This window comes from Balaenoptera borealis (assembly GCF_965194805.1).
Source record: "Balaenoptera borealis genome assembly, chromosome: 16".
Classification (NCBI taxonomy): Eukaryota; Metazoa; Chordata; class Mammalia; order Artiodactyla; family Balaenopteridae; genus Balaenoptera; species Balaenoptera borealis.
This window is the reverse complement of record NC_138872.1, coordinates 64,835,898-64,861,369: the sequence shown is the minus strand read 5'-3', so window position 1 is coordinate 64,861,369 and position 25,472 is coordinate 64,835,898. Positions and strand designations below refer to the sequence as shown.

The following is a 25,472-nucleotide window of genomic DNA, read 5'->3' as shown; positions in this document are numbered from 1 at the left end:
CACCTTACTGCCCGGCCCTCAGGGGGTCAGGTGTTTTCCCGGGCTTATATGCGAGGGTGTGCGTGTGGGAGTGCTGGCGGAGATTCCCCTCTCCCGTGATCCCCTGCGGCGGGGCCGGACCTCGGCGTGGTCCGCGGAGAGTGGAGACTACCGCAGGGCGCGGGAGGATCGTCCTCTCGCTGAGCCCGGCCCCGCCCCCAGCCCCGGCCCAGGCCCCGCCCCCAGCCCCGGCCCAGGCCCCGCCCTTCTGATTCGGTCCCGCCCCTCTCCCCCTGGCCCGGCGGGCGCCGGCCCCGCCCCTCGCTCCCAGCATGCCGTGCGGCAGCGGCGGTGCGGCGGGCGGAGCCGGGAGGTGGGGTAGCCGTGGCTGTGTGAGCTTGAGGAGCCGCCGCCACCGCCTCCTAGCTGTTCTCCTCCTCCTGCGCCCCGGCGTCGCGGGCCGCGTTCGGCCCTGTAAGAGACGTCGCCTCCCCTTCCTCCGCCTCCCTCTCACCGCGCCGCTCCCGCCTCCCAGTCCTGCGCTGCGGGCTCAGGCGGAACCCGGAACGGCCGTCCGCCTCCCCCGCCCTCCGCCGCCTCCTCCTCCTCCTGCTCGGCTTCCTCCTCAGCCCCGGGCCGGAGCGGAGTGTCGGCGGCGGCCGGTTCGGGCGGCGACTCGCGCTTCTTCGGGCGGCGGCGCTTGGCCATGTCGTGTCGGGGAAGGTAATGAGCCGCAGAGCCCCGGGGTCTCGGCTGAACAGCGGCGGCGGCGGCACCAAGTACCCGCGGAGCTGGAATGACTGGCAACCCAGGTGGGTGAGCCGGCGCCCAGCCCGCCGATCCGACCCCGGGCCCCGCCTCGGGCGGGCCGAGGCCTAGGACCGCCGGGGTGGGAGGCGCGGCCTAGGCTCTCCACCCTCCTCCCCCCCACCCCACCCCACCCCCCGCCCCGGGGAACCAGGCGCGGCTTCCTGGGTCCCCTCCCGCCCCGGCCGGGGGAGGAAGGCCGCTGGGAGGCGAGGCCTAAATGCCTCCCCTCTCCCTGCATTTCAGCTCGGGGGCTGGAGCCGAGAGCCAGGGCGCCGGGAGAAGGCACTGGCCTAGGAGTTGGGTGAAGGAAGGGGACCTGGCGGTGGGGCACTTTTTACTTGCTACCTTGCCCTCAAGTTGGGATATGAGTTGGGGGATCCTGAGAGTACGGGACCCTCTCTGTTACCCATTAACTTCCCTGATCTTTAACCCTTTGAGTCCCCACGTGAAAGATTTCCTTAACTGGGATCCCTTCTGGGACCCCCACGTGTTAATATTAAAAAAACAAAACAAAACCCAGCACTCCAAGGCCTTACTCTGACAACAGCGTAGTTGTGGAGCATGAGACTAGATTGTGACTGTGTTAATGGGGCCGACCGACCCTGGTACTAGGAAATGAAGTTTTCCCCAAGTGCAGGGGCAGTTACTCTGGCGGAGAGCAATTCATACCTGGACACTTGTGCGGACAGTTGCTTAGAGGAGTAGAGAATTTGATTTGATTTCAGACAGGTTTGGGGCCTAGTTGGAAATGAGTATATGAGGAGGATCGAGTTTCCCCCCACCCCCCCACCTCTTTTTGGCCACCCCGGGCCGATTGCAGGATCTCAGTTGCCCATCCAGGAATGGAACCTGGGCCTCGGTAGTGGAAGCACGGAATCCTAACCACTAGGCCACCAGGAAACTCCCTGCGGAGCATCGACTTCTTAAAAAAAATTAATTTTCGTGTCTTTCTGATTAATCATGGGGCAGTTGTATCTAATTTAGGACTAATTTATTCTTATCTCTCTTACTGAGTAAGTGCTTGTAATACTCAGACTATCTTGGAATTTAGCCCAGTGCCTAGAAGAACTTCCTAAACGTATATAATATTTTAGGGTTAGTTGATTCATGGAGCTCTCATACTTTGAAACACACTTGCCTTATGATTGTCCAGGAACTGGCCAAATAAATGTTAGACAAACACACGTTGTTGGGATGGCTTTTGCTTCTTGATGGTTTCATGTAATACCAGCAGTGTTTGGAAATAATTTGGTAAGATGTTCAAAGGTAACACTTTAATACTTGATAGAAAAATCAAAATACTCTTTTGGCTAATGAGTGGTACACATCTCATTCTGTTTAATATGCCTTCCCAAATCCTGTGTCTGTTGAGATCGGGTGTATATAACTAGGTGACTTTAAAAGTTAATGCCTGAGCCTAGAATTGAGATAAGTAGTTAAGAAAAAATGTTTTGAAAGCATAGTTTTACTTGTCCTTTACCACTTAGGGTTTATGCCTGCTTTACATAAAATCAGTTAACTAGTTTTGGTATTTTTATCTGTAATTGACATTCTTTTGTATGTTCATTGAAATGTGTGAAATTTGATTTTTTTTTTGCATCTAATGAATTAGATGATAAATAAGCTTGAATTTGACATTTGAGAGCTCTTTGACAGTAGATTTTCCATTATTTTTCAGTACTGTGGTCAGCATATGTAAAATAATGTACACAGTATCCCTTTAGAGGGCTGAATAAAGTGCCCTTCACAAATAGTCCTGGAGCTTCTGGAAGAGAATAAGTTGTAGCTTGTGTTTCTAAATAAATGGAGTAGCACAGTTGCAGCTCTGGGTTGAGATCACCTGGTTTAATTTGACAGGTATGAAGCAGAATGGCTTATATAGTTGTGGAATATGTACATGGGTTATTAGTATTGTCTGTTTTTCTTCAAGTACTTTATTTCTTGGCTGTGTGGCGGGGAGGATGTATGCATTCTTGGAAGCTGTTTAACAAAGTCTCAGAACGTATTGCCTAGGTAGACAGATACTGTGAGATGCGCTTGGTTACATGGAGTAACAGTTGATTAGGATGTTGGAAATACTTGACTTTTTTGTAGAGGAGGGAATAGAAAAGTATGGACAATACGCCATAGCAAAACTTGATTTCTTTGCACAGTTACCTAGTTGTTTTGTTAAATAGCCAATAAAAAACTTCAGGTGTTTGCCAAGTCATAAATTTTCATGAGTTAAATTTGAGGTTGTTATTCTGTACCCTCTTCACTTTAGAAAGGTGACAGACTCCAGTTAACTGACAGAATGGAGCTCGATTTTTCCCCTTGCTTAAATGGGGGTTTATTTTTCTAAACATCTTCAAATGCAGGCAGATTGCTTATGGTTCATCAGAGTCATTTTGGTTTAAAAAAAAATTATTTGCCTTTCTGTACCAGTCCTTGTCTGATTTTTTTGGTTCTATTTTACTAGATTTAGGTTTTTTGAAAAGTAGGATTTAAAAAAGCAATTTTTGGTTGGTTTCTTTTAGTGTTAGTTTGTCAGTTAGTCTGGAAACCGACTGTTGAGTCAATGATGGCCACACCTGATACTTCACACATATTGACAGGAAGTGTTCCAGGTGGCTGAATAGACTAGTGTCATGTGGCAACAGAGCAAGCCCACCTTTGCTAAAAGCATACCTGTAGCAGAAAGCATTTTTATAGCACTGGCTTATACTCTTCGTTTTCATTCATTGTACTCTCCATTAACTTTTTTTTAAATAATTTTATTTTATTTATGTATTTTTGGCTGCGTTGGGTCTTCATTGCTATGCGCGGGCTTTCTCTAGTTGCGGCGAGGGGGGCTACCCTTCGTTGCGGTGCGTGGGCTTCTCATTGCAGTGGCTTCTCTTGTTGCACAGCACAGGCTCTAGGCGCGCGGGCTTAAGTAGTTGTGGCACGTGGGCTCAGTTGTTGTGGCTCGCAGGCTCCAGAGTGCAGGCTCAGTAGTTGTGGCGCACGGGCTTAGTTGCTCTGCGGTATGTGGGATCTTCCTGGACCAGGGCTCGAACCTGTGTCCCCTGCATTGGCAGGCAGATTCTTAACTGCTGCGCCACCAGCACAGCCCCTCCATTAACATTTAAGAATGATTAGGCAAATGAGTGGTTTTATTATTGGCACTAACCAGTCTCTCCTTTTCTTGACTTTATTTTGGGGAGTAATCTTCTGGGTGCACCAATCAAGATAGAGATCAGAATGATTTGTTTTAAAATTAAGTGTATATGGGACTTCCCTGGTGGTCTAGTGGTTAAGACTCCTGGGCTTCCACTGCAGGGAGCGCGGGTTTGATCCCTGTTTGGCGAACTAAGACCCTGCATGCCAGGCAGTGAAGCAAAAAAAAAAAAAAAAAAAAAGTGTGTAATTTGTTATATTGTTCATTTTAATTCTCCAAACTGACAAGACTGATTTGACATTGGAGTCAAATATAGATTAGTTCAACAAGCAAGAGGGAGAGTTGTCAAATGAAAACACATAATTTTACTTCCACACTTGGGCATCTTAAGACTTTATTCGTTTAACAGATATATCTTGGGTATCTTACTGTGCCCAGTGTTAAGATCTTCATACAGTTCTAAAAGGATGAAACTGTATATTAAAGACAGCTTCTATTTTTGGTAAAATGTAGACAGATTGAAGTTCTCACAAGTACAAATACCTTCATTCTCCATTGTCACAGACCAAAAGATGGGGAAGAGGGCTGTGAAGATAGAAAAGCCAAAAACTAGTATGTCTGACATTGTGAGAAGCTGGATTTTTGAAACTAGAGTTGTCTATTCAGCCTTTTATGAGTCTGTACTGTCTGATGTCCAGAGGTGCATAATATAGTGAAATACATAAAGGGTGAAATTAAGTGGAGTTACATATTTTATAACTATAAATAGAGCTTTAGTTAAACAATTTAATGGTTGCCAATTCTGTACCACAGATTTTCATGTACATTAAGGAGTTCCAGATAATTGTGTATGGGTGTTTAATTTGGGGGGAAAGTTTATTTTTTCCATTATAGAATAAAATATATTCCTTATGAAACATTTGGCAATTTTATCTTTAAATTGAACCCTTTTTCCCCTTCTGTTGTGGTTCCTTTTTAAGTTGGGAGTATAACTGAAGGGTTTTTTAAATAATAGGAGATTGTGAAATATTCTAATTCAATGAAAATATTCTAATTCAGGAAATAGTGATGCTGTAGGGATTTTTATGACTAATAGAGCTACTGTCTTTAAGGAGATTATCGGTTAGTATGGGGGTTAAGAAAGGGCTTTGTAAAAGGTAAAGCAGTATATGGATATTAATTGTGATATAATTCTTGGTAAAATTATTTTTATATGTGATTTACAGTTTAAAACTTGGAGAGTCAGAGGAGGGAAAGCTGTACAGTTGAGTAGGGGCCAGTGGGACCATGAAATTGATCTGTTCTATTTTGACAGTAAATTTGGGGGGGGGGGAATCTCTCAAAAAATAGAAGAAAGCTGGGAAATGGCAAAATGCAAGTTGTCCTTGGTAAAATGTTACCAGTTTGGTTAGAAGGATGGGGTATTTGTGAGGTGTGATACAAATAAGAGATGAAGCTTAAGAGCTGGAGTGGGGCTGTATTGTAGGTCTTGAATCATACTGGACGTGTGTTTGGAATGACTTTAGGGAGCTACTGAAGTTTTACCAGCATGGAAGTGGCATAATTGAGGAAGATTAAAATTAGTTGGGGGTGTGTGTGTGTGTGTGTGTAACCACAGTAGGAGGCAGTTGGAACAGTCTAGACAAGAGACTGTTGAGGACCTGAATATTCTGTTTATAATTCATGGTTTAAATTCAGACAAAAGTATTTAGCTCAATATATGGAATTTCCATAAGCCAGAGCCCCTTATTTGTTATCTGGTGTTGATTGATGGTGGTCACTAAAGTGATACTTTTTATCTGCTCACACTTCAATTCAGGTTAGGACACTTACATTATATAGGATGATCATATACACAAAATGGAGTGTGGTTGATGGTTTTTTTTTTTTTTTTGTGAACACTGAGTTCTCACAACTTTTAAATTTAGGCTTTCCTGCTTTCACTGCTTGGCACTTGCTTACTTGCTTTTTCTTTCCCAATCCTAATCACCTAAAATAAATCCCTGAGGCGGCTTTCAGTGGACCTCCCTTTATAGATTCACACAAGCTGTCATTTGTTTGGTGTCTCTTCATATTGTTTTTTGGTTACCTGTCTTTAGTTATCTTAAAGTTTTCTCAGAATCCATTTTATTTTGGGGACTAGAAAATAAAACACATCCCCTCTTGTTTAGAGGTCTAACAGTGAAGGTTGCAGACATTTTGTGGTTTAATTCCTGTATGAAATACTCCAGCTTATTACTTTTTTTTAATGTAGAATGTAACCTATTAAATTTTTATGGAGACATTTGTGTTCTTTTTCTTTTTTTTAAATTGAGGTATAATTGACATACAACATATTAGTTTCAGGTGTATGGATATGTTTTTATTATGTTCTGCTCCATCTTGTATTAGTTGACTGTACTTTTTCTCTCTTAGTTGAATTCTTTTTTGAACTTGTTACTCTTTTGAGATAAAATTTATCCATGTATAGGTCTTAAGTTGAGTGATTTTTGACAAATGTATACACCTGTGTAACCATGACCCTGATCAAGATACAGATACACAATGACTTTGCAGTTGGATAACTTCCCTTCCCACTGCACCCTCCCCCCCAAAAACACAAAAACCCTGGCAGAGTGTACATGTGGATCTTACCTTAAAAGTTATTATAGACAGGAAATTTTTGAATATTATCTTATGATTTATTACCAACTTATGGTTTCTGAAGATTGATAACCTCGTCATCTTCAACATAGTTCTGTTATTCCTCTTTTGCTATAAACAGACTTGGGATATCTGAAGATCCTTGTGAAAACAGTTTCAGATGGTGGATCCACTGTTAACCTTTTCAGGCATTTGAGTCCTGGAACACAGAGGAGCTCTTCTAAGTTTGTTGGCTAAATTTATTCCTGTGAGCTACAGGTTCATGGACTTTTCTCTTCCCTCTTGAACCTACCGTTGGTAGCTCTGTTTTTCGTCCTCTCCCCAACCTAAACATTGCGCTTCCCTTAAGATCTTTACCCTACCTCTGCCCTCTGTGATCCTTTCCAAATCTTGGTACAGGTCTACAGTGAAAGCTAACTGTGCTTATCACTTCAACCTTTTTTTGTTCTCCCAACTAGTTTGTCCCTGAAGGCTGAGCCTGAGTCATTTTCTCCGCTGTTCTGTGTACTTGCCCTAAAGCACTCCCCAAACTCATTTCTGTCTTAGGGCCTTTGCAAGTCCTGTTCTTGCTGTGTAGCTACTGCATAGATTGTTCTTGTCAGAGTGCTTGACCTGGGTGTTTTCATGCTGTCTCAGCCTAAGTGCACCCCCTCAGTGAGAAGCACCAGCCTTCTCTAATAACACTCACTATCTGAGTTTTTTTGTGTGTGTCTTCCCCAGTAAGACATAACCTTTATGTGTGCATGCATCTTGTATAATGGTTTTACTTCTGTATCCCTTCTTCCCTACCAGTGCATCAATAAATAGTAAACACTCTAAATTTGAGTGTCCTTTCTCAAGTAGATACATGAAAATGGAATTCTGCAAGTTTGTTTTTGTGTTTAGAGTTAACTGCAGGGCTTAGAACACTGTTACTGTAGGAGGCATTTTGAGAGGAACTGTTCCTTGTACAGCAGCTTGGTTAGCCGGAGGCAGCAACTTAAGTAAGGTGATTGTACAGGTTCAAAGGGACAATGTTCTAGTGGACTGAGGTGGCCAGATCAGACTATGGCCATTTAAGATTCATAGGTTTTATCCATCTTGAAGAAATACTTTGCTCACATAAAGTTAATTTACACATTGACAGTTTATCCCATATCTGTTGTATCTATTTGTACGTTATTTAAACAGTCTAATCACCAAAAAGTTAAGCACTGGGTGGGTTGAGCCTCTTTTGACATTCCATTAGAATGCCTGAGGAAACAAACCTCTTGCCAGTTGTATGCCTGCTGATTGGGGAATGACTGAAATCCAAATTTTCCAGAATCAACAGGTTTCTTTCATAGTGAATTACTTCTTTCATATTTTTTTTTTTTTAATTTATTTATTTATTTTTGGCTGTGTTGGGTCTTCGTTTCTGTGCGAGGGCTTTCTCCAGTTGCGGCAAGCGGGGGCCACTCTTCATCGTGGTGCGCGGGCCTTTCACTGTCGCGGCCTCTCTTGTTGCGGGGCACAGCCTCCAGACGCGCAGGCTCAGTAATTGTGGCTCACGGGCCCAGTTGCTCCGCGGCATGTGGGATCTTCCCAGACCAGGGCTCGAACCCGTGTCCCCTGCATTGGCAGGCAGATTCTCAACCACTGCGCCACCAGGGAAGCCCCTACTTCTTTCATATTAATCTTCATACCCTTTGAAAAAAGGAGATTGTATTCCTGTTAGAAATCATTCCTTTGGAAGTTAATGTTGCTATTCATAGTATGTCTAGGATCTCATGTTTATTATTTAAAAACCTGTTACAGACTTTTTGTGTTTATTACTTTAAAATCTTTTTCAAAAGAGGAGTTTCTGGGGAATTCCCTGGCAGGCCAGTGGTTAGGGCTTGGCGCTTCACTGCCAGGGCCCGGGTTCGATCCCTGGTGGGGGAACTAAGATCCTACAAACCACACAGCCCCCCTGCCTCCCCCTCCAATAAAAAAGAGGAGTTTCGGGCTTCCCTGGTGGCACAGTGGGTTAAGAATCCGCCTGCCAGTGCAGGGGACACGGGTTCGAGCCCTGTCCCGGAAGATCCCACATGCCGTGGAGCAGCTGAGCCCGTGTGCCACAACTACTGAGCCTGCGCTCTAGAGCTCGTGAGCCACAACTACTGAAGCCGTGGTGCCTAGAGCCGATGCTCCGCAACAAGAGAAACCACCGCAATGAGAGTCCCGCGTGCTGCAACTAGACAAAAACCCGCGCACGGCAACGAAACCCCAATGCAGCCAAAAATAAATAAAATAAAATAAATTAATTTTAAAAAAAAGAGGAGTTTCTGGTATCAGAATTGTAGATTGCTTTTTGGTATGGAACTTACTAAATTATGCTATTTCTTTGTTTATAAGGAAAGGCACTACTTTTTTCCCTTACCCTTTTTATCATCAATAAAGCACCTCAGCAGTGCTCTTATAGGTCCACAAGAAAATTATTACAGGCTCTGCAGTGGCCTAAGGTAATTATATGTATATGTCTGCAGATTTTTTTAAAAAATTGTTGAACTTAGTATTTACTAGATTTTTATTTTTGGGTGGCATCTAATATATTAATACCTTTTTTAGGCAAAAGACTTCACTAATAAGCATGTCTTGGACTATATAGTGACATGTGTTAGTTTTTCCTCTGTGTATGACAGCTTTGGCAACAATCTTGTTTTTTACTGAAGTTCTTTGAATTAAAATTTTCCCTCTTATTTAAATTTAATTGAAAAATTATCTTTACTGTCTCCTCTTTAGCATTTTCATCTTCTGATTTAAAAAGATGTGTGTATATGGTGTGTGTGTGTCAGTGTGTGTGTTTGAAATTTTAACTTTCGTCTTGGAATATTTCGTTCTTTGAAGCAACCCATGACTCTTGCTATCCTGCCTCTTAAGGGTCTCCCTAGTTTATATTCCTAGTAATATGAACCCTGGAATCCTTGTCTGAAATATATCACTTTATTTCCAGTCTCTTTGCTTTGATTCTGACACTGGAAATTCAGACTCATTGCCCTAATGACAGAGTGTATATTGACTTCCTGCAGTTTGCCAGAAATTAGGCAGAAAAATCTATTAATTTGAGGAAAAATGTCGGACTTTTTGTCCTCTATAGAATGGGACTCTCTTCTGAGTTGATGATTAAAAAGATCCAAAGATGATCACCAGTATCACATAGTATTGTACAGATGAATTAATGCATATTTAATTGGAAAGAAAACACATCCTGGATTTTCTTTCCTAAAAAGATTGATTGTTTGTCTTCCTGTCCTTATATTCTTTTGATAAATGTGAAGAAAAATGAAAATGGTTTTCCAGAAGTAAGACAATGAAACTTGAGATTTAGTGTCTATTCATTAGTCTGGTTTAGAGGAATCTACCTTGAGATACAGTTTGTATTGTTTTTGAAGGACTTGAGTTAGAATTCTGACTGTTATAAGTGATTAATTGTCATTATTTGAAATATTGATGTAATTTTCATAGGTGGTATCTTGTTCCTTTTTTGAAAATACTGAAACTAAAGATGAACTTATGCTTAATGAAAGTGTGTTGGGGGGGTGGTAATCAATTGACTGACTATAAGACAAAGTTTTGTAAAAGCAGCCTTTTATTTAATTAAAGTGGCCTATCTTGTATAATTACTATAATGCTAGTATTCCCTGTGTTTTTATTGTAATCTTATTGAAGATGTGAAAATTACACTGCAGTGCTCTTCTCCCCGCTCTTGTAGTCCATTTAAAAATCCACTTGTTGTCTTAGTATAATTACATTGGAGAAGTTACAAGTAGAACCAGAGTGTTTTAGATTCTTCTCTAAGGTATATTTATTTTTAAGAATGTGTGCATTTTTAGTTTTGATCCTTTACAAATATTTGTCTTAGGAGAGGCTGGTGTCATGAAAATAGCAATGGACTAAGAATGGGAAGACAAAGGTCTTTTGTACTGACGTTACCAGCTGTCCCTCTGAGGAGGTAATTCTTGCTTTCCCTAAGATGCAGCATTGTGAGGGTTAAAGATAAAGTTTGGGAGATTACTTTCAAAACTGTAAAATGCTATACAAATGATATTTATGTTGCCACATCTGAATCAAATTTGGAATTTTAAAGAACCTCCCTCTTTTATCTCTTCCTCAAAAAGTTAGAATTTACTACACACATGCACCCACACTCTAGTTCAAATTTCATTTTTCTCTTCTAGTGCTCTAAGTACTAGAGTGTGTGTATGTGTATGTGTGTGTGGTAACTTCTAAAAGTTTCATGAAGGGCATTTATGTCAAGTGTCTTAGAGGATATATGACTGGAAGCTCATATAATTGTTAAATTTCTGTTAGGTATGACATTTGCCATACTTAGTATAGTAGTGGCTTTTCTTTTTACATTTTCTACTTACAGGCTTCTAGAATGAAAATTTCCATTAGGCTATCATCCTGTTTCAAGTTGGCCAAAGAGGAATTTGACTGTAGGTCTGCATCATTCTTTATTATTTTTTCTGTATATCTTATAATTCACACTTTAAGAACTTGATACTAGTTGAAATTGTGAGACAGCAAAAATAATCTAATCTTTCTGACTGCACTTATTGTAGGGCAGGTGCAAACGGAATTAAATAGAGACAGGGTAGGTTAAAAGGTAGCTTGTACCTTGCTTAACTTTCATTATACAGTTGGAATTTAAGAACCGATTCTTATAAGAACATCAGTTGAATGCTGCATTGCGTTTTCTCCCCTACTGTAGTACGTATGTATGTTTGTTTTAAAGGGAGTAGGGAAATCATGGAATCATGGAAAGGATAGACTCTGGCAATGTAATAGTTTGAAATACATAAAAAAAAGAAGAACCACATGTATCTTCTAAACAGATAGGAATTAATGAAATTTTGTATCATTATGTAGTGTATATACAGTATTAAGCTTTCATGAGATTTTGGTACTATTTTAAATTGTAGCAGTATAAATTTACTCAGAATGGGTAAATGCTGTCTCCTAAGGAACTTCATATCTAGAAACATTGATTTTTGTCTTTCGTTGTAAAGTTCTTATTTTATACCACTTAAATCAATCTGATACAAGTGTGTTCAGTGTAAAATGTAACAAAAGAAAGAGATAGGGTTTGTATAGGCCTTTTGAGTTTGTATAGGCCTTTTGAGTTTAAAGTGGCTTAAGTGATGATTTTGAACTGTTTCATAGCTTTCTCAAACTTATGGCTAAATACTTTAAATACCTCAGTGTATTTCTGGCCACTGCTGAGCACAGTGAGAGCACTGTTTCTTGGCTCTGGATTGCTGCTTACTAGTATGTTTCAATAACTACCCCAGACTGTCTTCATTTAATAAATACTTCTTCAGTTAGAAGAGTAATCTGGTTTTTGTGAAAAGTATCTTCCTTTCCCAGCTATTTGATTTAGGAGCCCATGTCTTTTGAGATTTATCTATGAGACATTTTTATTTGTTTATGTTTAAGTAGGGGAGGATATGGCTGTTCAAGATCACCTCTGAAAAAGAGGTTCCAATGCTTAAGTAGGAGGGTTTACCATACATACTTTACCATGCTACCACTGATTACAGGTAGTATGTTTCTTTACCAGTTTGGTGTTTAATAGTGTATTTCCTACCCCAGGATACCTAAGGAGATAGGTCCTAAAGGAGTTACTGGGCATGTTGAAAGGAGTCAGAGTCCATTTAAAAATCCACTTGCTGTCTTCGTATAATTATGTTGGTAAAGTTAGATAGAACCAAGGTGTTTTAGATTTCTCTCTAAGGTGTATTTATTTTTTTAAGAGGGTTGGGGTTGGGGGTCATGTGTCTGATTTGAGAATGACCTAAAGATATTTCTGGTAATGTCTTCCTCTGTTGAGAATCATGTGGAATATGAAATTCAGTGTCTTTTCCATACTTGCCATTATATTTAAGATGTGTTACATGTTAAGGGGTGTATGTTAGAATATTGCTCTTTCGATGCCCACATCCTTGACTCTGCCCAGGATTTGTAGGGTATACCATACCATTGTGGCAGTAGAGCCTAACTTGGTAATAGTTTTCTTTAAAAATACCTGTGTCTAAATTGCCTAGTACTTACTTTTTCTTGATGTGTTACAAGTGATTTTTGGCAACCACATCATTTTTCTTGACCTGTAAAAAAAAAAGTGTTAATGATGTTATCTGTTACACAGTACATTTTTGTACCACAGTGCTTTTCTGCATTATTTTTAAAGGGAAAATTTTAAATATGTAATTGTTAGAGAATCTCACAAGCATGTTAGTCCCTTGGGTATATGCTTGAGTCTATTAGTTAGAGGAACTTTATCAGAATAACTCTACAGTCGTTATTTGCCTGTTTTCAGGACTTTTGATTTTTATTTACTTATTTGTTTGTTTTGGCCCCCCCCACCCCAGTTTTCTGGACTTTTTATTTTTAAAAATATTTATTTATTTATTTATTTGGTTGTGGCGGGATCTTTGTTGCAGCGTGTGGGATCTTTTAGATGCGGCATGCAGAATCTTTTAGTTGCGGCATGCAGGATCTTCAGTTGCGGCATGCAAGCTCTTAGTTGCGGAATGTGGAATCTAGTTCCCTGACCAGGGATCGAACCCTGGCCCCCTGCATTGGGAGTGCAGAGCTTTAGTCACTGGACCATCAGGGAAGTCCCCAGGACTTTTTAAAAGATGGTCGCACACATTTCTTATATTATAAAACACTCTGCCCTATCCTTGATTAGAGTCCCCCTCTGGTCTGAAGACTTCGTTTTAGGATTTCTTTAGTGTTTAACTCTTAGTGATTCTTAATCTTCTCTGTCCCGAGGGGCTGTGTTTGGCATATAACTGGAGAGTCTGGGTGGAGGGGAGGGGGTGGGACATGTTTCTTGGTAGACTTTCAGTCTTTCTGTCCTTCCTCTGCTAGGGAGGTCATGCAGTAAGAGATTTCCTTTCAGTCTTGGCAATTTCCCAGGCTGAATGGGATGTTTCTAAAGTACTTCCAGGACTTGCTGACAAAAGAGGAAGATAAGCGATGCAAATGGTAGCTAGCTGAAGCCGGGTTTTATTTAAGGCTGTAAACTAGCTTGGGTTAAAAATAAAGGTCAGAAGAAAGTGAGTCCAGTTAACGTGGTGCCTTAGATTCGGAAGCCTTCAGGTGAACGATTATTTAGCATTAACAAAATTGGCTTTTTTGTTAACTGCTGAAAATTGAATTCACGTCCGTATTGGAGATTAAAAGCATACCACCTTTTATAACTATCAATATTCTTAATGCCTAGTAAGAAATGAATTTATGCCAGATGAGGTACAGAACCTCATAATACTTAAATACGTGAAATAAATTAGAAGTGGACTGCCTGTCTCTCTCTCAGGCAATGATTTTTCTGATTTTGCCAGCCACAGTGCTTTGACTCTTTAAATTTTTTTTGAAAGCTATCAAAATGGGTAGGCAATAAAATATTAGAAATTTACAGGGTGTTTCTTTTTTTAAAAAATAAAGTGCTATAAGGACTTACCTCAGGCATTTCTCAAGCATTGCTAAAGAGTAAAATTACTATCTTGCTGGAAATTTGGAACTTTTTTACTGTTAGTCTAGGTAACAGTTGTCTTTTACTGGTATGAGTGCACTGTTTTGTTTCTTTCTGTACCTTGGCTAGGTTGATCCTTCCCTAGCTTAAAAGTTCCAGCTCTCATGCCTGATTAATTCAGACACTGACAGTCTTTGGTTTCATTGGAGAGCATCCAGTGCTACATTTTTGCTTTTCCATTGAGGATGGCTACAAAATATGGCAGGCAGTATAAGACATGAAATATCGAATTATTAAAAATAAATCAATGGTCTTTTACTTACTTTTATACCTTTACTGTAAAGAAGTATACTCTTTTCTTTATGTCAGATTTATTGAGGTTTAGTTTATATGCTGTAGAGTTCTTTGAGTTTTGAGGAATGCAGATAGTATTGTAACCATGAGCACCACAATCAAGCTGTAAATAGTTCCATCATATCTTCCCTCCCCGCACCCCAAGTTTCCTTGCTCCCTTTTGTAGTCAACTTCTCCCAGCCCTTGGTAACCACTGGTCTTTTTTCCCCTATAATTTTGTCTTTTCAAGAATGTCATAAATAAGGTTTTAAAAAATTGTTGTAAAATACACGTAAAATTTACCATTTTACAATTCAGTGGTATTACGTACATTCATAACGTGTGCAACGGTGACCACAATCTAGTTCCAGAACTTTTTATCACCCCAAGTGGAAACCCAGTATCAATTAAGCGGTCACTCCCCATTTTCCCCTCTTCCCAGCACCTGGCAACCACAAATCTATTTTCTCTGGATTTGCCTATTCTGGATATTTCATATAAATGGAATCATGTAATATGTAGCCTTTTGTGTCAGACCTCTTTGACTTAGTATAACATTTTTCAAGGGTCATCCATGTTATAGTAGGTATGGCTGAATAATCATCCGTTGTGTGCCACATTTTGTTTATCCATTCATCCTTTGATGGGCATTTGAGTTTCTATCTTTTGGCTATTGTGAATAGTATTGTGGTGAACATTCACCTATAAGTTTTTGTTTGAACATTTGTTTTCAGTTCTTTTGGGCATATACCTGGGAGTGGATTTGCAGGATCATGTGGTAATTCTATGTTTAACTTTTTGAGGAACTGCCAAACTGTTTTCTGAAGTCCTTTGTACCATTTTACATTCTTATCAGTGATGTACAAGGGTTCCAATTTCTCCACCTCTCTCAACATTTTCCATTAAAAAAATTTTTTTTGGCTATTCTAGTGGGTGTGGTTTCTGTTTGTGGTTTTGATTTGCATTTTCCTATTCACTAATGAAGTTGAGCAACTTTTCATGTGTTAATTGGCCATTTGTATGTTTTTGGAGAGATGTATCAATTCAGGTCTTTTGCCCATTTTTAAATTGGATTGTTTGTCTTTTTGTTGAGTTATAGGAGTTCTTTGTATATTTTGGATACTAGACTCTTCTCTTATGAGATATATGATTCGCAAGTATTTTCTCTGGTTTTATGAGTGGTCTTTTCACTTGATAGTGTCCTTTGCACAAAAATAAATAAGACTTTTAAAATGCATATTAAGTAGAATTTAAAAATTCAGAATCATTTAAATATATTACTGAAGCCATCCCTTTCTATTACTGGCTTCTTTTTTGTGTTCAGAAAAGTTATTCTTAAGATCATATGCATAGACCATATTTTAGTTATATAAAGTTTTACCTTAGAAGACAAAATTTTTACTTAAATAATCACAATGGATTTTGATCCAAGGTCATCTTCTAGTCAGTTCCCCACCCCTCTCCATGCAGCAACCACTATACTGTTTTCCTTTCCCTTTGAAAGGTGTGTGGTATTAGATAATACAGTACCTCTGCCTTCAATACTATCATCTTTTCAAATTAGTGGGCAAATTGAAGCTAGTATATAACTACTAAAGTGCAAGCTAGTGTGGTTCTCTCTTTGAGTGCTATAAGAGTTTGAAGAAGGGGCTGAATGATGGGATTTTTATTTTATTTTTTTTCTGAAAGCACAGAGCATTTTATACTCCTAATTGGAACTTATACTAACAGTTCTTTTTTTTCTAGATTGTAAATTCTTAGAGGGTTGGAACTATTTTACTTAGTTCGCCTTTTGGAGTCATTACTCCTAATTAGTGCTCTTGTTGTAGAAGATAACCAAGAAAATATTGTTGATTAGGGAGTATGGGTTCTAGGTTGAATGTTGAAGAAAAATTAGTGTTGGGTTAGGTTAGGGGACTGCATTCCAGTGTCAAGAGAAAGGCCTCAATTGTGAGAATAGGTAATCATTTAATCAACAGGTAATTTGTGTGCCATCAAGGCAATAAGGGTACAATGATAAGCAACACTGACAGGCTCTTGCCCTTTTGGAATTTACAGTCTCCTGGCAGAACACAGTTAAATAAGCTTCTCAAATGGTGTAAGAGCTAAGGGAACTATTAGGTTCTCTGGAAGCACTTATATAGCAGCGACTCCTAGTCACCCTCAGGGGAATCAGAAACTTTGCGAAGGAAAGCTGAAACTTGAAGGACATTGAAAAATTAGCTAGGGTCGGCGAGTGCTGAGGACAAGGCTGTTCAGGCAGACGAGCTGAGCAAGGTGACTGAAAGATTGGGATGGATGGGGCATAGAATGTAAAAGGATTACAAGAGTGTGGAGAGTTAGCTGAAAAGGGAAGTAAGGTACATAAGATGATAAAGGGCAGTGGGAGGACATCAGATTTGTGTTTTATAAGAATTATTTTTGTTGCACTGTGGAGGAGAAGTGGGAGAGAGGTGAGAATTGGAGGTGGGAAACATACTGTGTCTGACTGGCCAAATAGTGCCATTTATTGGAAAATACCTGATGATGGCACCATTTATTAAAATGGGGGTTCCAGGAAGAAAGGAGCCAGTTGTGTTTGAGGCATTAGAACATTAAGATTGTTTTTTTAAACAGTTGGGTATATAGGTCTGGACCTCAGAGTGGACATCTATGATGGAGGCCTGGATTTGGGAGTCGATGTCACATAGGTGGTAAGTACTGCCATCGGCATGGATTGCGGGAGAGAGTACAAAGTGAGATGCATAGAGGGCCTGTGGTCAATCTTTGAGAAACTCCAAGATTTAGTGATTTGGTAGAGGAGGCTGAGCAAGCCTTCAAAGTTTCCTGAAAAAGCAGAACCGGAGAGGCAGCAAGAAATACAGACTATAACATACTATAAGCCAAAGGAAGGGAAGAATCTGGTTACTTTGAATTCTCAGGATCTGAGCCCAAGTTATTGTAAGGATTTTAAAAAGAAGTTTTCATTCAGCCCACCTCATTCCTCTGTAAGGCACCTTTGTGTAGGCCACAGCCTGCTCAACCCTGCTCAGCAGCCCTGTGAAAACCTGCTATGAGAGGATGAGTAAGAAGCAGCCTGGAATATATCTTGCATTTATCAACCTGGAGGTCTTAGTTGGTTTTGCCAAAAGTGATAGGGCAGAAGTTGGATTGGTGTAGCTGGAGGAGCTAGTGGAGGTAAAGAAATGATACGGCGAGTAGAGACAATTCTTAGTTTGACTGCAAAGAGCAAAGGCAGATTGGTTGGTTGGAGGGACGTGGAATTGATGGAGTTTTTCTGTTTTTTGTGTGTTTTTTTTAAATATGTTTTTGTATTTTTACATTGGAGATATTAGAAAATTTTACATGTTTAAGGAGAGCATTCAGTTTGGTGGGAAAGGTAGACTCCCTAGGAGAAAGACTGTGAAAAGTTACGAGAGGGTAGACATAGATAGAATCCTAATCAAGGCCTAGAGTTGGGTGCAGGTGTGTTATGGTAGCTTTTTTTTTTTTTTTTCCTCTTGGTTAAGAAGAAAGAGAGAGAATTTGTCAGGGATTCAGGAGAGTATTTTGGAATCTGAAGAGAATGGGGAATGTCTGGATAGTGCATGTGGGAGATGAACATTGGAGGACCTGGGAATGTGGTGCTTACTGTTGGATGATGGAATTGATAATTGGGTTTATGCAGGGTAGGGATTTTGCCAGATTGGTGTGAGGGAAATGTTAAGGCAGGTTAAGGGAATTGGCAAGAGTTATTGAAATGATAAACCATGAAATCTAAACTGGTTAAAGAAGGGAGTTAAGAAGAAAGAAAGTACTTGGACTGGAAAAAAGTAGAGAGAATCACTGGAATTAAAATTACTAAAAAAAACCTTTAGATTGGTATTGAGAAAGTGTGAGTAGTAGAGAGTTGTCAAAAGCAAAGCAAGTCATTGGGGGCATTGAGCAAGAAGAACTGAAAAGGGCTTGTGGGATTTTAGAGACAAGTAGGCCACCAGTGGCAGTTGCTACTTGGGCAGGAGCAGTTTCTGTGGAGTGCTGAGGGTGGGACCCTGGTTACAGTGAGTTGGAAAGTGAGTGAAGGCAAGGAAAATAAATTTTCAAGAGGTTTGGCTGTGAAGAATCTATCTAGACAATTAACTTTAGAAGGAGAAAGAGAATTAAGGTTTTTGTTTTTGTTTTCTTAAAGGAAAGACCTGAATGTGTTCATATGTTGATGTTGTGATGAGCAGTGGGAAAGTCAGAGATGCAAGGCTTACCTCAGAAGGTAGGGGCATGTACGAATCCAAAGGGTTACTGCAGATAGGAGGTTTACTTGTTCCATTATGTGAGTGTGATGGGAAGAAATGTTCTGTGTGCAGACATAGGTAAATTTGTAGATTGCTGGAAGGAGGTTGGCAGGCAGTGGTGGAGTGTTGAAGAACTTGAAAGTTAGAACTGAGTTTGAGTTCTTGCTCTGCCTTTAATTAGCTGTGCTGCTTTAGGTAAGTTATGGAATCTTTGTTACCTCATCTGTAAGAAGGTAACTTACCATCTTCAATAATCACAATAGGATTATGTTGAAGATTAAATGAGGTGATAAATGTATGTAAACTGCTTGGGGAGGTTGCCTACCAGACTTTATTAAAATGAGCTCAAAATTTAGCTCTTACTATTCAGAGTGCTGTAGAAAAACTTGTATTTCTTATATAGCAAGAATCTGTAAGGTTATCAGTGGTAGTGCTGGGGAAAGGAGAAAAGTGCAGAAAGTTTGAAAGCTGTTTTGGAAAGCAGAAAACCCTGGCTAGGGAGTCACGGGCAGCATTGAAGACTCAGTGATAGGGAACTACACGGGAGTGGTGTATTCACCAGCCTTTACACTGAAGACACTTGTGCACATGAAGCAAAGGTTAAAATCTAATGTAGTACCCTCCTAGTTACTTTGTTTGTCCTTTGTGGTTAATATGATTAGAGGTCTGTCAATAGAGGCTGTTTGAGATTCTTTGGGAGGGATATAAACTATACTGAAGTTGAATCTTTTCTATGTTTTGCTTAAAGATATTACATAAAAACAAAATTTACAACCTTTTAAATTTTGGGTTAGAGTATATTCAGTCATATAGGTGCAGAGTTAGAGGGAGCATGTCTGTTAAGACCACCCTTACTACTGATAGCAGTTGCAAGTTTGGGGGTCCCCAAGACCATTCCTGGGTTGGATAATTCACTGGAAGGACTTATAGGACTCATTGAAAGCTGTTATACTCATGGTTACAGTTTATTACAGCTATAGGATACAGATTAAAATCAACCAAGGGTAAAGGTGCATAGGGCAGAGTCTACGACAGTTCCAAATGTGGAGCTTCTCCCCGTGGAGTAGTGAGCAGTGTTACTTTCCTGGTATTGATGTGTGATAATACATATGGAGTATTACCAGCCATGGACGCCCAGCCCAGCCTGTCCAGAGTTCTTATTTGGGCTCCATGGTTGACTGCCCACATGCATGAACTTAGTTTCCAGCCCTACTAGAGGTTGAGTTGATCCGTGTGATTCAAAGGCCCCACCATACATAGATCACATTGTTATACTTTCTAGTGTGACCCAAAGTTCCCAGGTGGACAAGGGCACTCTTTTTTTCTTTTTTTCTTTTTAAATTATTTATTTATTTTTGGCTCTTTTGGGTCTTCATTGCTGCCCGCGGGCTTTCTCTAGTTGCAGCGAATGGGGGCTACTCTTCGTTGGGGTGCACGGGCTTCTCTTTGCAGTGGTTTCTCTAGCTGCGGAGCACGGGCTCTAGGTGCACGGGCTTCAGTAGTTGTGGCTCGCGGGCTCTGGAGTGCAGGCTCAGTAGTTGTGGCGCACGGGCTTAGTTGCTCCATGGCATATGGGATCTCCCCGGACCAGGGCTCGAACCCGTGTTCCCTGCATTGGCAGGCAGATTCTTAACCACTGTGCCACCAGGGAAGCCCAAGGACACTCTTATTAGGCATTATATTCCAAGAGTTTAGAGATTACCTTCCAGAAGCCAAGGGTTAAGGCCAGATCTCTCTTTGAGCAAGGTAAAATTCTTTACAGTTTTACAACAATAGTTAAATATATTTTTATATTTTGAGGCTGCAGAAACTAATTAGTTGATGTTTGATTGATGATTAAAAGTTGGTAATAAAGAACCCATAAATTGTATGGGTTTGGTATTGTAGACACTTAATACTTAAGTAGCTAAGGAAGTTTCATTAAGAAATATTAACCATTAATATTTATAGTAAAATTGAGGTAAGCTTATAATTTTGGCATGATGGTTCAATTCTGTTATATTAAGTTTGAACTTACTGTTTTCTCCTGTGGAAACAGTTTCATATAATGAAGTCCCTGAGCCTCCCAAGTGAATTTTTTAGCCATAGACTCATACTTTAGAGCAATGTCTCTAATGTGAAAGTGTGATGTACACGAGCCTCAGAGTTATGCATAGTTTCACCTTTTCTCTTGTACTTTTTTGAAAGTATGTCTGAATTCAGGTGAGTAAGAGATATCACAGAGATAACCTTGAATTTATTTTTAAAAAGTAAATCAGTTTTAGTGGTATTAACTGTTAGTATGAAAAACTCACAGCATATCCTACAACTGCTTTGTGACAGTGATGCTATCTATCTTTGAGTACCATTGCTTTAGAGAATAAATGCTTTCCCACCTCATTGGCTTTAGTGCAAATATCATTTCCTAGTTGATATCCATTACAAATTAGATCTCACCATGAGAACGAAATCCTTTAATAAGCCTAGTTAAAAACAACTTGAAGCAATATGATGCTTATTCCGGTGGCACCACTAGGTGTGGTGTTTGCATCAAGTCATTTTGGGGTGCTTTATGGAAATGTTTTCTGATAGGGAATTCCCTGACTTCACATTTCCAGGCTGACTTTTCCCCCTCAAGAACTGGACCACAAGACCACATTTAGCCAGGAGATACTTAACTATCCCCTAACACGTGGTAGATTGTTGATGTGAGGTCTGAGGGCTTGGGTCATTGAAAATGAATAACCTCTCAGATTTATTACATTTTCTGTATATTGAGAATAGGTGACTAAAATGAGCGGTAACTATATTTGCATGTGATTTGTATGTTATAGTTAACATTTAAATTCTTTTGTACTAAAAATTTTTTTGTTGCCACCTTAAGCCTCTATTCTCTAAGGCACAGAGTGGCATGCCATCTCAGTTTTTGCTTCAACATATGAACCCTAGAGGGCCATCGTGCAATTAAAAGCACCTAACCCATAAATGATATTTGCTTCATGTTTGAACAACAAATGTTTTAATCCACTGTCTTCACTAATATTGTAACTACTGTCTTACAGATTGACTTGATGCAAAAACATCACAAAGGCTCCATATTATACAGTATGCGATTTTTGAGGTATGAGCTTTAGAAACTTACCTCTCATGTGGCATGTACATCAGGCTTTAACTTCAGTTTAATCATTTTGGGGAATTTATGCATTTCTTTTTTTCCTCTCTCTCTCCATAATATTTTTAGAGTATTAAAGGGGCTGTGGAGGTATTTTTGGATTCTTGCTAGGATACTTAGTCTTAACAGATACATTTTCTTTTTATCACTAAATTGAGACACTAATTCTGGCAGATGATAGCTTTTTCAGCCCTTATAACTAGCTTAACATTTATGCCTGCCTCTTTGAGTTCAAATCTGCATTTTCTATTTTGTGCCTTTGATTGCCTCATTTTAAGTGCTCATTTCCGTTCTTAACAGTTTTCTGTTTATTGGACCGGGATGATCTTGTTGGTGCTAACTGCCTGATATTGACTTTTTGAGAACTAAGCTGTCTAGATATTATAAAAATAGAGATTTCATGTAAATGCTGAACTATTTTGTGCTTTTGGGTTCAGAATACCTGTAACTTGAATTCTGGTTAGAAATATTCTGATCAGTTTGTATTAGAAGAACTTAGCAACCAGGGAGTTTTTAGACAGTTCTGAGACAGTAGTTCTACCCTAGTGAATTTTTTGCTATATTTCTGAAAACTCAAATTCTGAAAAAAAACTTGGTATTTATAACTAATGAGATTTAAAAACGTGTATTTCTAACAAATTGGGAGGTTGTTCCTGTTTTTTTTTCAGTTTAGTTTGAAATCAGTGCTTCCTAGTTAGAAATGGATTTGTTGGTAGCAGTAGATTGCTTAATTTCTTCAGTGAAGAAGTTAAAATCAGCTATTGTATATTGAGTATAAAAACTTGTTTTGATCATATTCATATGTTTATGAACTATTTATATTTATTTGTTTAGACTGAAAACCTTGAGTATATTTACTATTATGGTCATAATAACTTCAAGTGTACCTTGTAAGCTAAGTATTTCTTAAGAACTTATCTTTCTTAAGCCTCACAATAACATTACATCATAGATAGGTATTATCCCCATTTTATGCAAAAGACAACTGAGGCTTGGAAATTAAGTTCCTTGTGCAAAGTCACACATACCTTTTCAGTGCTAGAGCTGGGATTTGAGCCCAGATCTTTTTTTAACCCATATTCTCTATTGCCTTGTGTTTACTGGTATGTCACCAGAAAAAGATACAAACATTTAACTCTCAATGGTAAGAGTAGTATATGTGATACATAAGCATAATGAAAATTAGAAATTCAGATTATTTAAATATTCATTTAAATATTGGTAGACTTCAGTTATCTTGATGTATTAGAATTATTTTATTCATTCATTTACTAACAACTTCCTTTTCTAGGTTGTGTTAGGTGCTATACATATAGACAGGTTCAAAATCTGCCAGAAAAGCTCATCAGTTCTCTTTTATTTTTCAGTTCCCTTTTAGAAATTAATGGTATGTTATGGTTTATTATAGGTGCTCATTTAGTGTGCTATTTTAGATACATGGGGGTAGATCATTATGTTAGTTTTAAAAAGTTGTCACGCTCCATTTAGTGGTAAAGGTATTTAAATGCTTATACTTAGTATACTTAGAAAATATCCTAATACATTTTTTTTTTTGAAATTCCATAGATTTTATTTTTCATATGTTGGAAGTTCTGAGCTTTGTCAACAAATGAACTCTGAATGTTTGAAGAAGATACTTCACTATGGAGCCTTAGTTATATGCATAGTATGCTAGGGTTATGGATTTTTATCAAGTTTCAGATTGAGAGCCTTTAGGAATAATTTAGATTGGTGCCACGTAGGTATCCAAGTTTAATTGAACCTATTTGTCTACATTCTATATTAACAGTGGTTGCAGTAGGTACAGATCAGGGTGTCTGAGCCTATGCACCTTTTCATATTTAGTGTTCTTGGGGGGGGGCAACGAAAGGATGATAAACTCGAAATGAAATACACAGACGCTTTTTTTTACACATAGGGGAGGGCCATGGGGGTTGAGGAATAACTTAGTTTCTGCTCTTGCCAGCGTCCTTAACTTTTCCAAATAATTATGGGTGCAGAAGGTGTTTTAGTAAGTATCATAAAAGTGATTTTTTTCCAGAAGGTTGTTCCTCTCAGAAGAAATATCAAAGCAGAGGAACCTTTTTCTTGGTATTTTTCATATGCTGCCATAGGGTAGTTAGTGTTTTCTTATTTCTTGATACCATATGGTTGATGGAAGAATACGGCTCATGAGAAATTATAAAGTTTAGCTCCCTATTTTACTGATGGGGACATTGAGGCATAGAGATGATCCTTAGATAAGGGTACTAATTTTATCCTGGGGCTGAGCAACTTGTTAATATCCAGGTATCTTGGATTATTCTAGGCGGTACTTGAATTTTAAATAGATTATGGACTGCAACCTTCAGCTTTATTGGATTCCTGATACCTTGCTTTTATTTTCCTCACTTTTTATAATTTTAATAGATATCCTTTATATGAGGAATCTTCAGTGAAGTCCTCAGTGTTGCCATACATTAAAATAATTTTGCAGCTAATGTGTTCTTTCCTAATATCCTATTGAGCTTGCTTTCAAATTTCATTCTATAATTTATTTTCCCACCAAATAGTCAAGTTACAAATTTAGGTGAGAGAGAGAGAGAGCCACATTGCCATGAGGCAGTACTTTAAAAATAATTTGGTAACACATTGCCCCTGCCTGATATGTTGCCAGTGTTTTTTATTTTTATGACTGGGAAGATTGTAATTTTTCCACTGGTTAAAACCCTCTTCTGGGAGGAGGAGATTTAAGAAGAACTATTCCTTTTATTAAGTCATGTGAAAAGAATCCTGGGACCAGGGTGACCAACTCTCTCAGTTTGCCTGGGACTGAGGGAGTTCTTAGGACGTGGAACTTTCAGCGCTAAAACCTGTTAAGTTTTGCGTTGAGCACCTAGTCCTGGTAGTTACTCATATTTCTGTATGGGTCTTTAGATAGCAGAAGGGGCTGAAAAGCTGGTGTTTCATCCATTGACAATCCTTTCCCAGTTGAAAGACTTCTTATTACACATTGGAGTGCTTATGTATAATAGTAATGAGAAGAGAGAGGCATGTATGAAAGAAAAATTTATGATTTGGGTTATCAAAATGTTTGTTTAAAGTTGTAACCTTATACTCTTCTCTCTTTGCAGAACTGATAGTGCATCAGCCGACCCAGATAATTTAAAATATTCTTCATCCAGAGATAGGGGTGGGTCTTCCTCTTATGGACTGCAACCTTCAAATGCAGCTGTGGTGTCTCGGCAAAGGCACGATGATACCAGAATCCACGCTGACATACACAATGACGAAAAGGGTATATATATTTCCTTGCTGCTAGAGGCATGTTTTATGTGCATTTGTTTTTTTTAACCTAGCTGCCTCTCCCTTTCTTCCTCTTCCCTCTCTCTCGCTCCCTCACCTCTCGCTTCTAATATGTTTAAAATATAAATGTTACACACAGTGCTGTTCTTGAAACTTCTTAAGTTTACCCCCTTAATTAAAAAAAATTTTTAATGTACTTTTCACACACACAATACATAAATGCAGTTTCCTTGCCCCCAAAATACAATATTATCACTAAGGCTTTCCTGACTACTGTCTCTCCTCTAGACTTCTAAAAAGTTTTCAAGTGCAAAATCTGAGTTAATTTAGTTTCCATTTCTCTTCTTACCTTCCACTGAAGATAACAAAATGAAATCAATGCAT

General features: G+C 39.2%; 1 protein-coding gene across 5 annotated transcripts in view; it reads left to right on the top strand.

Moving 5' to 3' along the window:
• The first annotated feature begins 324 nt into the window (after nt 1–324).
• The window catches only part of SMG1 (SMG1 nonsense mediated mRNA decay associated PI3K related kinase), a 96,542-nt gene continuing 71,394 nt past the window's right edge, over nt 325–25,472 (top strand). For 2 of the 5 annotated variants that reach the window (XM_082362365.1, XM_082362364.1), the window contains exons 1-2: nt 325–791; nt 24,917–25,080. In XM_082362365.1, coding sequence (XP_082218491.1) covers nt 706–791; nt 24,917–25,080 — 250 coding nt within the window. In that variant the 5' untranslated portion in view covers nt 325–705. Of the gene's footprint in view, nt 792–18,594; nt 18,631–21,693; nt 21,753–24,916; nt 25,081–25,472 lie in introns of those variants that run through there. The other 3 variants (XM_082362367.1, XM_082362366.1, XM_082362368.1) reach the window with 3 other exon arrangements.